The following is a 14154-nucleotide window of genomic DNA, read 5'->3' as shown; positions in this document are numbered from 1 at the left end:
CAGTTCATCTGAAAAACATGTGGGAGTTTCAGTGAACGTAACATGAGAGTGACTGCAGAAACCTTGGGCTTCCTTAAGAGGCATATTGTGCAGGGCTGGGGAGGAGAGGAAGGACCTTGATACCGGTAAGCTCGGGAGGTTTGGCTGAAGTAGAGAGTTGGGGGCAGGGAAACCTCATAATTGTCTTCAGATATTTGAAAGGTTTACATGTGAAGGAGGGATTGTTCCCCTTGACCTAGAGGGTGGAACCAGGACAAGCAATGGGGGTAGGGGATTAGGGGAAGATGCTTTGAAGCAGATGTCCAGAAAAGCTTCCTAACAGCTAGTGCTTGCCACAGATGGAGGAACAGCCTCTGGAAATAGGTAGTCTCCCCTCCCTGGAGGTATCCACAAAAATCTTCTGTGACCACTTTTTGTAGAGGGAAATTTTGTTCAGATTTAGGTATGGGTGGGACTAAGTGAATGGATGAAGTGCCTTCCAAATTCAAGATTTGATGATTCTGCGAGAATTATAGAGATATAGTCTCCTTGGAGGACTTTTCTTTTTTTATTTTTGCCTTTTTGGGGGGCAATTGGGGTTAAGTAACTTGCCCCAGGTCACACAGCTCGTGTTTTTGTGTGGGAGTCAAGTGTTTGAGGCCAGAATCGAACTCGGGTCCTCCTGACTCCAGGGCCAGGCACTTCACTCACTGCACCATCTAGCCGCCCCATCCTCGGAGGAGTTTAATTAAGTACCTACTATGTGTCTGGCACTGGGGATACAGAGAAAGGTAAGAGACCTTAGTAAGCTCACAGTTTAATGTGGGAGCAAAGAAGCAGATAAAGACAGGACCAGGGAGGTAATGTTAGGGGGTCAGGGCCACTGCAGGCGATGTAGAGCCTCAGCCACTTCCTAGCTGTGTGACCCCGGGCAAGTCACTGTTGGCCTCAGTTTCTTCATCTGTACAATGAGCTGGAGAAAGAAGTAGCAAATTACTGCAGTATCTCTGCCATGAAGAGTGTGACACTACTGACAAATGACTGAACAACCAGAGTCCTTGACGGTGGTCACTAGCATCAATGGGAAGCCAGGAGACAAAGGTGAGGAGAGATCGAATTCCAGGTATGGCGAAGAGCCAGAAAAAATGTCAAGTTAGAAAATAGAGGGTCTTATTCCAGGCCCAACCAGGAGGCCAGCGCCACTGAATCAAAGAGGATGTATGGGGGAGTAAGGCAGAAGACTGGAAAGGTACGAGGGGCTTGAAAAGTCAATAAGAAGGCTTGATATTTGATTCTGGAGGTGCTAGGGAGCCATTGGAGTTTATTGAGAGGGTGTGTCTGTGTGTGTATGTGACATAGACTTGCACTTAGGGAAGATCACTTTAATGACTGACTGGACTGGGGAGAGCATGGAGACAGGCAGATACCCCAGTGGCCATTGCGGTGGTCCAGGCATGAGGTGATGAGGGCCTGCACAAGGGTGGGGGCAGTGTCAGAGAAGGGAAGGGGGGAATGTTCAAGAGATGCTGAAGAGGGCAAGTCAGCAGGCCTTGGCAATAGCTTGGAATTTGGAATTGGATGGTGGGGGGGCATGAGGGCTGAGATATAGTGAGGAATCTGGAATGCCTCCTAGATTTCGAGCCTGAGGGATGGGGAGGATGGTGTTGCCCTCTATAGGAATAAGGATATTAGGAAAAGGGAAGGGTTTGGGGGAAAAGATGGACATGCTGATATGGAAAGTTAATAAATGCACAAAGTAGTTACACACAGAGGAGTGTGAGAGGAAAGACATTAGCATGAGGGGAGGGGGCATTCAAGACAGGCTTTGTGTAGAAGTGAGGTAAGGAGGGCATGCATTCCAGGCATCTGGAACAGCCAGTGCAAAGGCATGGAGATGGGACAGGGAGGGTCAGATGTGTGAGGGACAGACAGGAGGACAGTTTGGCAGGAGAGTGAGTACTAACTTTCCAAGGAGGCTAGGAGAGGTTAGGGCCAGCCTGTGCAGAGCCTAAAAAGCTACATAGAAGTGTTTTCATTTTATCTTACATGCAATGGGAGCCCTGGGACGCAACTGGGTGGGGGGAGGGGGAGTATCACATGATCAGCACAGCTCTTAAGGAAAATCACTCCGGCAGCAGCCATGTGTGGGACGGACAGAGTGGGGAGAGACTGGAGGCAGGGAGGAGGTGAAAGGCAGTGAGGGCCTGAACTAGGGGGGAGCTGGGGGAGTGAACTGAAGGCTTCAGACTGGGAGACCTTGGGATTTTTCTTCTGTGTGAGTATACCCTCCACTGAAGCAGGTCTCAACCTTTCTACAACTTGGTAGAAGGTCTCAAGAGGGGCTGTGGCCCAAGAACTCAACATTCACTCAATCAACAAGCATTCGTTAAGTGCCAGACACTGTTCTGGGTGCTGGGGGTATGAAGGCAAAGTAAAACGATCTCTGCCCTCAAGGAGCATACTTTGTAACATCAGAGACAACGTGTACATATGCCGGTATACCTAGCGCCCATACAAAGTGACCGAGAGTGGGGTAAAGCACTGGAAGCTGGGGATGAGGGGGGGCAGGGGGGGCCTGCTGAAGAAAGAAGGTAGGAACTTAGCTGAGCCCTGAAAGAAACCAGGAGAGCTAGGAGATCAAGTGAAGAGGAATGGCATGAAAGGGGGGGGGGGGGGGGGAACAGCTGGTGCAAAGGCATGGGGAGGGGAAATGGAGGGTCATGTGTGAGGAAAAGCCAGGAGGTCAAATATGGGCCTTAGCTGAGCAAAACGAAGGAGCAGAAGGAGGGAATGTGGGTCAGTGTCCCTAGGAATAGTGGGAGTAGTCAGTCTCACCCTGTCTAGACAGTTCTACATCTAAGGTGAGGTGTTGTAAGGCAAACATAGCCCCATATGCTCCTGAACCATTTGGAACCCACCTGATGGGTCTCCTTTTGACCGCAAGATCCAGTGCTGGAGAGATTCCCTATGGGGCCCACTTTGTCATGTTCTCTTACTCTAGCTAGGATCTGACTCTGACAACAGCCTGTTTACTGTTCCCTTCAGGAGCCCAGAGCCATGTCCACACCATGATGAAATACTGGGGGCCGTTCATGAGCCCTCCAAAAAGCTACGTATTGTTCTTATTAATACTCTGCTGTCCCACTGCCTTTTTAGCAAAATTCCCAGGTTCCAAATGGCACCTGACACCTTATTTTGGTGTGAGAAGAAATGTTCTGAATCTGTGACCTTTAGGAGAATGAGAACAAGGAAATCCTGAGAGTCTCCTGCCAAGGTGAGTATGGAAAAAAGCACCAGGGGGTGAAGGCAGTGATAGCCCAGCTCTCTGGCAGGAAAAATGAGGGAATGAATGAGAGCATTTATTAAGCACTTCCTCTGGGCCAGTCACTGTGCAAAAGGCTGAAGATACACATACAAGCAAGACAACCCCTGCCTTCCCAGAGCTTCCTTTCCAGTGGGAGAAGTTAAAGGTGAAGAGTAGGGGGAGGGTCAAGGTGCACATGGTGACATGCTTTGGGGAAGATTGAGAAGTGGTTTGGGCAAAGATGGCATAAAAGGTCACCAGACAGAGCCCAGTGCCCTACGAGTAGGAGGAGTAAGAGAAGAAAGAGAGCCTGAGTGCAGGGGGTGTGGTTTGGCCATGGGCCTCCAGTGGCCTTCATGAGATAAGGTGAAAGGTTCCCTATCAAAGCTTGAGTTTTATTCACTAGGCATTGAGGAACCATTGTTCAACCAAAGCTTGGGCCCTAACAATAACCACCAGGGGGCTGGGGAAGAGGAGAGCTAAGGGAGATGGGATCCTGTGGCAAAAGGTAACCCCAAGGGCCTTTCCCCTCTCCCAAAGAGAGATCTGTCCCCTTCAAGTGCTGTCTCCTAGCAGTCAGCAGTTGTGCAGATCAGGGATGCAATGATCGAAATGCCCATCTGGTATGTAAGGGCTGAAGGGGGCAGGGAGGAGATCATGAGTTCAGTTTTGGACATGATGAGCAAATCCCTGAATCTCAGAGGTTCGTGCAATCTGCTACAAGAGCCTTGGTCCTCACTTAGTCTTCTGGTGGAAGTCTGTATCTCTAATTTCTGCTCCTTGTTTCTGGTGTTTTGTCTGGGGCTATTCAGAAGCCATCTTCCAAGTAACAGCCCTTCCAAAGTGTGAAGGCAGCTATCAGGCCCTCGTGGTGTCTCCTTTCAACTAACTATCCCTAGGTTCTTCCTTCCAACGCTCAGAAGATGACAGTTCCAGCTCCATTTCCATCCTGGTTGCTTTCCTGGATATCATAATATTATAGATTAAAACTGAAAGACATCTCAGAAAAGCCATGTCGTTCAGTCCTCTCATTTTATAGGTGAGGAAACTGAGGCTATTATACCAGTCTGCCTCCCAGTTTGCCAATGGCCCTCCTAAAATGTGGTGCTTTATTATAGAGAGCTATGCTGTGTTGTCTTAGCTTCCGATAATAGGACTTTAAGCTCCAGGAGGGCAGGACCTGGGTCTTATCAAAACGCTTTGTCTTTCCTAGCAGACACAGTGGTCTGCACACAGTAGGTGCTTAATAAGTGTTTCCTCAATGAATGAATTAGTAATTAGAGGAAATCCCTTTCAATTTAGTCCCCATGAAGTCTGGGAAGCCACTTTCACCTCCCAAATCTTGCCTTACTTCTTTATTTCTCAGTCATAATAATGATAATAGAAATACACAACATTTATATATGTGCCAAACACTTTACAAATATGATCTTATTTGATCAGCACAACAATTCTGGCATAACGAGGCAAACAGGGTGAAGTGATTTGCCCAGGATCACACAGCTATTGCATGTGTCTGAGGCCATATTTGAATTCAGGTCATCCTGACTTCTGGCCCAGTACTCTGTGTACTGTGGTTCCCCCTTGTCATCATCACAGATCTTTCACTTTCTCTTTCCTTCTAGTTTATCATCCTTCCCTCTATTTATGACTATCTCATTCTTTGCAATCTTTGCAAAGTGTTGTGGGGATCAAAGGAGAGGGCTATTCTGTCCAATTGAGAGAATGAGAAAGGGCGTCATGGGCTGGGAGGACCAAGAAGGGACAACAGGCAGGAACTTGGGGATCAAGATACTCTCATTTACGGTAAGCTGACCCCTTGATTCTCCTAACCCAAAAACTGAGGTCATTTGGGTTTTCATTTTATATTTCAGGTGACAGGGCTGAGACAGGAAACAAGGACTTTGCTGCAAAGCAGAAGATGTGTGCAGGATTTGACTCCCAGACAACTATGTTGGCAAGTCTTCCGAGAAGCGTTACCCAGGCCACTGACTCTGGGAAAGCCTCTGCATGTGAGGCCAGCTTAGAGAGCCCCAAGGAAGGCTCAGCAGGCACAAACGTGGAGGAGAGGAGCGGCAGTCACATGCCCACTGATCAGAGAGCCCGGGAAGGCAGCAATGATCCAGGCTTAAAAACTGAGCTGATATTTCAGAGAGATGCTGTGGAAGGGAAAATTCATACTTATGATCCATGTGACCCAAACTTTAAACAAAAGTCAGAATTTAGAAAGAATCAAAGACTCCCAAGTGTGAAGAAATCCTATGAATGTAAAGAGTGTGGGAAAACATTCAGAGGGAGATCCAGCCTCATTGACCATCTTAGAATTCACAGTGGAGAAAAACCCTATGTGTGTCTTGAATGTGGGAAAGCCTTCATGCAAAATTCAAGCTTTATTAACCACCGGAGAATTCACACCGGAGAGAGACCCTATAAGTGTAATGATTGTGGCAAAGCCTTCAGGCAGAGATCCAGTTTCATTAATCATAAGAGAATTCATAGTGGAGAGAAGCCCTATGAATGTAATGAATGTGGGAAGACTTTCAGGGGAAGCTCAGACCTTATTAAGCATCGTAGAATTCATAGTGGAGAGAAGCCCTATGAATGTAGTGAATGTGGCAAAGCCTTCCGTGGTAGCTCAGCCCTTCTGGAACATCAGAGAATTCACAGAGGAGAAAAACCCTACAAATGTCATGAATGTGGCAAAGATTTTAGATGGAGTTCATACCTTATTCAGCATCAGAGAATTCACAGTGGTGAGAAACCCTACAAGTGCTTTGAATGTGGAAAGGACTTTAGGGGGAGATCTCACCTAATTCGACACCAGAGAATTCACACTGGAGAAAAACCCTATGGATGTAATGAATGTGAGAAAGCCTTCAGGGCTAGTTCAGATCTAATTCAACATCAGAGAATACACAGTGGAGAGAAACCTTATGAGTGCCATGAATGTGGAAAAGCATTCAGACTGATTTCAACCTTTATCAACCATCAGAGAATACACAGTGGAGAAAAGCCCTATGAGTGTATCAAATGTGGAAAAGCTTTCAGAAGGAATGCGTACCTTATTCGGCATCAGAGAATTCATACTGAAGGAAAGCCTTATGGTTGTCATGAATGTGGAAGAGCTTTCAGAGGGAGCTCAGCTCTGACTGAGCATGAAAGAATTCACAGGGGAGAGAAACCCCATGAGTGTCCAGAATGTGGGAAAGCCTTCAGGGCAAGTTCAGTCCTGATTGACCATCAGAGAATTCATAGTGGGGAGAAACCTTATGGATGTCATGAATGTGGGAAGTCTTTTAGGTGGAGTTCAGATCTTATCCAACATCAGAGAATTCATAGTGGGGAGAAACCTTATAAGTGTAATGAATGTGAGAAAGCTTTTAGGAGAAGCTCTGACCTCATTAAACACCAGAGAATTCATAGTGGAGAAAAACCTTTTGAATGTAATGCCTGTGGAAAGGCTTTTAGTGGGAGTTCCAACCTTATTAGACATCAAAGAATTCATATTAGAGAATAATACCATAAGCTAATGAATAGAGATAAGAACTGGACTTTTAATTTCAGTGGTATAGAGAACTTCATGTGAGTAATATCCTTCTCCTGAAACAGAATAGCGCCTTCTCTGGAATTTACTAAATCATAAGAGAGTTGCCTGAGGCACTGAGAGATTAACTGATTTACCCAAAGTCACAGACAGGATGTTCCTGAAGGACTTAAACCCAGGTCTTCCAGCTCTAGTCTATATAAATATATATTGTGAGTTATTCCATATGATTTTTTTTACATTTGGAATCAGGAAGACAAACTGAAATCCTGACTTACTAGCTCCGTGACCCTGGGCAAGGCATTTCACTCCTGTCAGCCTCAGTTTCCTCATCTGCAAAATGAGCGTGAGCAAAATGAGATTTGATGGCCTCTAAACCTAGGATCCTATCAGAGTATATTTACTAAACAAGCATTTGTTAAGCATCTAACGTTTACAGAACAGTCCTAGGTACAGAGATTCTAAATTAGGATGTGGCACTTATATGATTGTAGGGAAATATGGAATATAACAGAGAACTGTAATACATGATGACCTCGGTTTGGAGGGGGTTAGCCACGGAGAGGGGTGTGTGTGTGTGTGTGTGATCGACTATAGCAGCTCATTAAACCTACTAAGGTATGGGAGGGCCAAGCATCAGAAGATGAGGGTCAGGAAAGATGGCATGAGGAATGTTTGTACTGTTGAAGTGCCAGTGGATGGAAGAGGCCTCCAAGTGTAGAGATGAGCCTCGGGAGATCTTGTAACTTGTCTTTATGTCTCTTAACTGTATAAGAAAAGAGCATTTAATAAAGTGTTGAGTCCCCACATTCCTGGTATTCTCTGGTCTTGTAAACTATATCATGGTTTCTCAGAATCTTCTCCTGGATTAGCTGTGCAGAGAGACTTGGTTAACATCATCATTTAGTGCAGTGGATAGAGTACCACCCTAGAGTCATGAGGACCTGAGTTCAAATTTGGCCTCAGACACTTGACACTGTGTGACCCTGGGCAAGTCACTTAACCCTGATGGATTGCCTTGCCAAAAAACAAACAAAAACATCCTAACTCAGAAGCTTGTTCTCTGTTTGACAGTGGTGTGGAATGGGTGGATAGAGTTCCCCAACTTATCTCTCCACAGAGTGCCATCCTGGGAATAAAAGACAAATAACAACAGTCACCATTTACATGGCACTTAGAGGTTTATGCACAGAAAGGGCTGGGTTTAGAGAGATCTTGTCTCAGCCCTTTATTAGCTGTGTAACCTCTCTGAGTGTCAATTACCTCATCTCTTAACTGGGGATAATGCCTACCTCAAAGGGTTGGTTGTAAGGCACAAATGAGACATGTCAAATATCTTGCAAGCCTTTAACTAGACACCATCTCAGGGAGATAACCTGTACACTCCCGACAGACTCAACACAGGGGAAAAAGTTTAACTACTGGCATGAAAAAGAAAGGAATAGCACCTACTGTGTGCTAGGCAGTGAACAGGGATACAAAGATAACAAAGATCATTCCTCTTGGGGAATTTCCACTCTAAGAAGGGAATACAAAATATTTACAAATATATCTGATACAAGGGAGAATGATGAGATATAGACAAAGTGGGCCAGGAGGAGGGGAGGGTTCAGAGGGTATTTTATTAAAGAAAAAAAGAACACTTCAACAGGCAGAGATAACAAGATAAGCTGGAGCATATTTGGAGGAAGAGAGCCAGGACAGTGAGACCGTGGGGCAAGGCCTTCGAGGATCAGTCAAAGGAATAGGGACACATGGCTTGACTCTGTGCAGTCTTGGGGAGCAATGAGACTTGTTCTGTTTCGCTCTAGAGGACAAAAGCAATGAGGGGACGTTACAAAGCAGAGCAAGGCCAGAGGCCTCTCCACCTTTCCCAGTATGGAATAGCCTACCTCAGGAGGGGGTAGCTTCCCCCTCCCTCAAGCAGAGAAATCTAAGGTCACTTTCACCCCTTTTATCCCATGAGTCATACAGCAGGATTCTGACCCCACTCCAATCTTCCCCTGTTGCCAGTCGAGGAGATCAGTCAAGGACCACGTGATTTTGAGGTTGGGGAGGATTGTTCTGACCTGGGCCCTGGGTAGATGGATTGACCAAGGGCCAGGGCGAGGACCTAACCTAGATCCTTTTCAAACCAAATCTTCCCCTCCAATCAGAGGCAACTCCTTCTGGCTCAATTTGATATGAAACTGCTTTTCCTCCCACACTCACTGAAGCAGGGGCCTCTCCTGGCTCCTGTGCTCTCAATTTCCTGCACATCTTGGACCCTCAGCACATTCCCTTAATCCAGCTGGAAAGTCAAGCCCAGTTTAGAGACAAAATCCTGGGCAAAGAAGAACATGGAATTTTCATTCATTCAACTCAAAAAAGATGAATGTTATTGATGCAGGGCTACCCAAAAGACACAAGATATTAAAAGTCAGTCCCTACTCTCCTACGTGGCTAGGAGAGATACAAATGGGATTTGGGGGAACAGACCTGGGATTTCACAGATAGAGGGAACTGCCAGTGAAGAATCATCCTTTATCAATGGAAATTTGCAAAGGCTCTGCAGCTTACTTTGGGGATTGCCTGGGGTGCTAAGAAAGTCAGTGCTTTTAAGGCAATTAAATAAATTGATTACCCAGAGTCATGTAACCAGTATGTGTTAGAGGTGGACAAGAACCCAGGTTTTCCTAACTGTAAAATCTGTTTCCTACAACACCCTGCCTCTAAGAGTGAATAGAAAACTTACCTACCATGTGTGGGCAAAGATGACCAAGACATGGACCCTGAACTAAGAAATCTTATGCTATGAGGCTGGGGGAAAGCCACGGATGCATACAAGTCACCAAACCTTGGAGTCTCAGTTTCCTCATCTATAAAATGGGTAGAATAATATTCTCCCTACTATGCTCAGAGAATTATGTTTAATTCAACTAACACTGATTAAGCAAAGCCTGAGTTTTTGGGGAAAATAACAAGTTTGAAGAAAATCTAATGTCTGCCCTCGTGGAGCTTGAAGTTTGAGAGGAGGAATGTGTGTGTGTGGGGTAAGACACACACACAAACAGGTGACTGTGAGCCACAGCATCTCAGAAGGACATCAAAGGGCACATTTACTTCAGGTCCACAAGTGACTTGAATTCTTGTGCTTTGAAGGACTTCAAGGTAAGCTCCATCCTCACTTGAGCTGGACCCTCCACAGAATCTCATCCAGCTCTCTTGTGTACAAGGATGCAGGATTTGAGTTTAGGAAGACAAATAAGGCAATTCTTTGATGCAAAGCATCACATTTCTCTGGACTGAATGAGGCTTTAAAGATCGTTGCTGTGGGGGGTGAGGGGAGGCAGCTAGGTGTTGTAGTAGATACAGCACTGACCCTGGAGTCAGGAGGACCCGAGTTAAAATCTGGCCTCAGATACTTGACATTATGTAGCACTATAGCTGTATGTGATGGCAAGTCACTTAACCCTACCTGCTTTGCACCAAAAAAAATGTCATCATAAGGGAAAAGAAAAGGCAATTAGCTAAACTCTTCTGATCCTCCAGAAGGATCCTGTCTGATCTGTCAGTCCTCAATCATCATAATAAACCACATCCACACTGTCACCAAGGCCCTACAAGCCTGAGCACCTCCTTTCCCCTCTCATGAGCCTCCCTCTTGTCTGTTCATCTGCCAAATGCCTTCAAGATTCTTTTTAACATTCCAGAAAACATCTTCTAGAGTCGGAAGGACCCTCAAAGTTCATCCTGGCCAACTCAAATCATTTCACAGTTAAGGAAAAGGAGGCTAAGGAGGTTAAGTGACCAGCTAAGGCCATACAGGTAGCAAACTTCAGGGGTGGGATTTGAAGTCTGACTCCAGAGCCAATGAAATCTCTCTAAGAGGGTTGCATCTGGATTCTGTGATCATGGGCCAGTCACATGATTTGGTGGGCTTCAGTGACCTCATCTGTGAAATGAGAGAGTTGAACCTGATGGTTCTTGAAAGGCTCTCCTGGTGCCAAATATAGGAGCCTGTGAATTACACTTTGACTTGTTGGGATTTCACAGGAAGGATATACTTGTTATGACTGCAGGGGAGGAGAGATAAAGGAACACTTCATGGAGAAGGCTTTTATGGTGGATATGATGGGGTGTTTGGGCCCCAGCCCTAAGATCACGTCTCTGTCTCTGGAAGCCTCCCAATTTCTTAGTAGACCCTGTCCTGTGGGAATATTTTCTCTTGTTGCAGAATGGGGGTGGGGGTAGGGTGGGGGTGCCTATCCCAAGGTCCATGCCCCTGACAACTCCCTCAGTGTGTGGCTTCCAAAGGCACCTGGACCCCTAGATTACCTAATTAGCATCCCTGGCATTCTTTTCCTATGCCAGTTTTCCACATAAGCCCCAGCACCATCCTCATTCTCTTGAAGGTTCCATAAGGACACTTGCCTGCTTTTGCTAAAGTGTTACAGTAAACTTTTTGCTACTTGACTAAGAGAAGATTTGAGTGTGTGAGCGTCCAGGAAGCTGTCTCGGCATTCTTGGGGTCTCAGCACCCCCAAACTTCATCAGACAAGCAAGTGCAACTTGGTGGTTCCTTGGAGTAAGGGAGATGAATTCAAATTCAGTTTTAGGCACTCCCTAGCTGTGTGACCTTGGGTAAGTCACTTCACCTGGCTTCCTCAATACCCTCATGGGGATCATAGTAACATCTATGTCCTAGGGTTGTTGGGAATAAATAATAATTGTCAAGCACTTAGCACTGTGCCTGACACACAGTAAGTGCTATACAAATGTTAGCTTAAAAAAAATGTGAACCAAGCAGTGCCAGTTTATTGTCTCTTTGGGCAGTTGAGCGGTGTGGCTGGTAAGAGCGCTGGACTTGGAGTCAGAGGGTAGCTGTGTGACTCTGGGGTAGTCACTTTCCCTCTCTCAGGCTGTAATGGGAGGTAACAATAGAACGCACCTCCCAAGGTTGTCTCTATCTGGGGTCTGGATAAAGTAACCCCCGTTACACTCTGCTCCTCTATAATTTCTAGTTACAGGTCTTATAGTTCTACAACTAGAAATTATAGAGCATTGAAGGGCCTTGCATCTCAACGCAGAGCTTCTGACTCCAAATCTTTCCATTACTACACAGATTCCTATCCTTCTAGGACAACCTTTTTCAATTTAAATTTATAGGTTTTATTCAGTACACAGTACAAGCAGTCATTATCACCACATATGGGTCCAAGAAACTCTGAAATTTACCGGGCTTGGGCTTTTTATCTATAAAATTTGTAGCTGGGGCAGCGAATAGAGCTCCAACCCTGGTCAGGAGGACCGGAGTTCAAACGAGGCCTCAGACACTTAACACTCACTAGCCGTGTGACCTTGGGTAAGCCCAATTGCCCTCCCAAAAGCCAAAATAATAATAATATAAAAATAAAATAAAATGAGGGGCAGATTCCACGGTCCTTTCCAGCTTTAACGCTCTATGACTACGTGTCTCGTAATCTATCTCAACCCGTTCATTTTACAGAGGACTACACTGAGGCACAGAGACCTTGGTCGATCAAAGCCAGGGGAATCTGCCCTAGAATCCAGCGTCTCCAAAAAAGACAACCTAGTGTTACTGTGTCATTCTACCGAGGGAGAAACTAAGGCTGTGAGAGACGAAGGAGTTTGAGGAGAGCCGGAAGTAAGCCCACCGGGGCACTGAGAGTGCGCAGGGTGGCTCGCCTGTCTCCCCTCACGCTGGGCCGGCCCTAGTAATGGGCTAAAACGCTCCGCCGGTTCACAGACACTCACAGAAAAAGGAGCGGCACCGCCCAGAGAAGACAACACAGTAGCTCCTTGGACTTCCGGCAGGAGAGGGAGGAGCACTTCCGGCAGGGCCGCTCTAAGCTAGCCGGGAGGAGCGCGCGTCTCGTTGGTGTGCGCTCGTGTGGCTGGCAGGGGCGGGACCGCTGCGGCTGCGCAGAGGCAGCTTCTCTCCAGGTCTATGGAGAGACTCCTCTGTAGACTGGGCGTGGTCACGCAGGCGTTTCCCCTCCGGTCTGGAGAAGGGGGTAGGGTGAGGAGGCGGGACTTCCGGCGACTCGACGGAGCCCGGGACGGGATTGGCTCCTCCCAGCTTCCGTTTCTGTGCTGTCCCCCAGCCTGCGCCCTCAAAGATTCCTGAGGCAACCCGCCCTCCCCCCGCCGACCCCGTTTTTAACTTTATTTCCAGGTGGGCAAAGTGAGGCCCAGAAGACTGTAACATCACTTCGTGAGCCGGTGTCAGACTCCTTATCCAGTCCCCTCTTCCCAACCTCCCCTCCCCTCACCCCAGCCTTAACCCAATCGCCTGAGCCTGTTGGGCACGTGGTGGGCACGCGGGTACCTTCTTGCCTGCTCCCCAGGGCCAGCTTTGTTCGCTGCCTGTACTTGATTTGACCCCCTTGCGGTCACGGCCTATACACTTCCGGTTCTGATTTCTTCCCTCCACACCTTTAACTGCTTGTCGGAAGTGCCCCAAACGCTCAAGAGTTCCATGAACTCTGCCTGGCTTTGGGAGAGGGCCTGGGCCCCGCCTTCCCTCTATCCCCCCACCCCGGGCCCTGCCCGGCCCCCTGCTTCCCCAGAGCCCACGCGCCTCCTCCGAGGCCTGGGGGCACACGATGGCCCTCTCCCTAAGGACTGCACAGGCCTAGGGCCCCCTAACTGGCCCAGGCTTTCCAGTAGCTAAAGATAGCGGAGCCACTGCAGGAGGCCCCACCAGGCACAGGGCCTGCTGGGACTAGCGCGTCCAGCTGAGGAGATTACGAACTGCTGAAGCGCTGGCTGAGCACGCACTCAGTCCGAGTCTGACAGAGGACAGAGAGAAATTGGCAAAAGGAAGGGGGAGACAGCACACACACAGACACGAGACTGACAAAGGAGGGCTTTCCAGAGCAAGCAGCAACCAGTCGAAGCTTGAATTGTAGTAGTGGTAGTAGTAACAGCAGCTGACATTTCTATAGTGCCAGGCACTGTATTAAGTGTTTTACAATTATTAACTAATTTGATCCTCACAATAACCCTGGGAAGTTGGTGCTATTATTCTTATTTTATAGGTGAGGAAACTGAGGCGAACAGGTGTTAAGTGACTTGTCTAGGGTCATACAGCTAATATCTGAAAACAAATTTGAACTTGGGTCTTCCTAACTTAAGGCCCAGCACTCTATCCACTGGGCCACCCCTAGGTACCTAGAGCTCCAAGAGGTGGAAATGCACTGCAGGCACAAGGAAGACTGTGAAAGCATATGGAGGTGGGAGCCAGAACTCTGAGATCAAGGGACAAACATTTATCTAGAGTCTGCTGTGTGCCAGACCCTGTGCTAAGCACTGGGGATGCAAA

The 14154-nt window shown here is 47.2% G+C and overlaps 1 protein-coding gene across 1 annotated transcript in view; it reads left to right on the top strand.

Moving 5' to 3' along the window:
• Positions 1-7636, top strand: part of LOC138143910 (zinc finger protein 420-like) — a 25234-nt gene extending 17598 nt beyond the window's left edge. Inside the window, exon 4 of the mRNA XM_069065192.1 lies at positions 5687-7636. Within this exon, the coding sequence (XP_068921293.1) occupies positions 5687-6800 (1114 nt within the window). The 3' untranslated portion in view covers positions 6801-7636. The remainder of the gene's footprint in view (positions 1-5686) is intronic.
• The last annotated feature ends 6518 nt before the right edge of the window (positions 7637-14154 follow it).

Source organism: Petaurus breviceps, unplaced genomic scaffold (genome assembly GCF_028583685.1).
Source record: "Petaurus breviceps papuanus isolate PSGF00001 unplaced genomic scaffold, PetGlider_PUasm1.0 90681, whole genome shotgun sequence".
NCBI classification, from domain to species: domain Eukaryota; kingdom Metazoa; phylum Chordata; class Mammalia; order Diprotodontia; family Petauridae; genus Petaurus; species Petaurus breviceps.
Note: the sequence above shows the minus strand (reverse complement) of the source record. Positions and strands in the feature narration are given on the sequence as shown.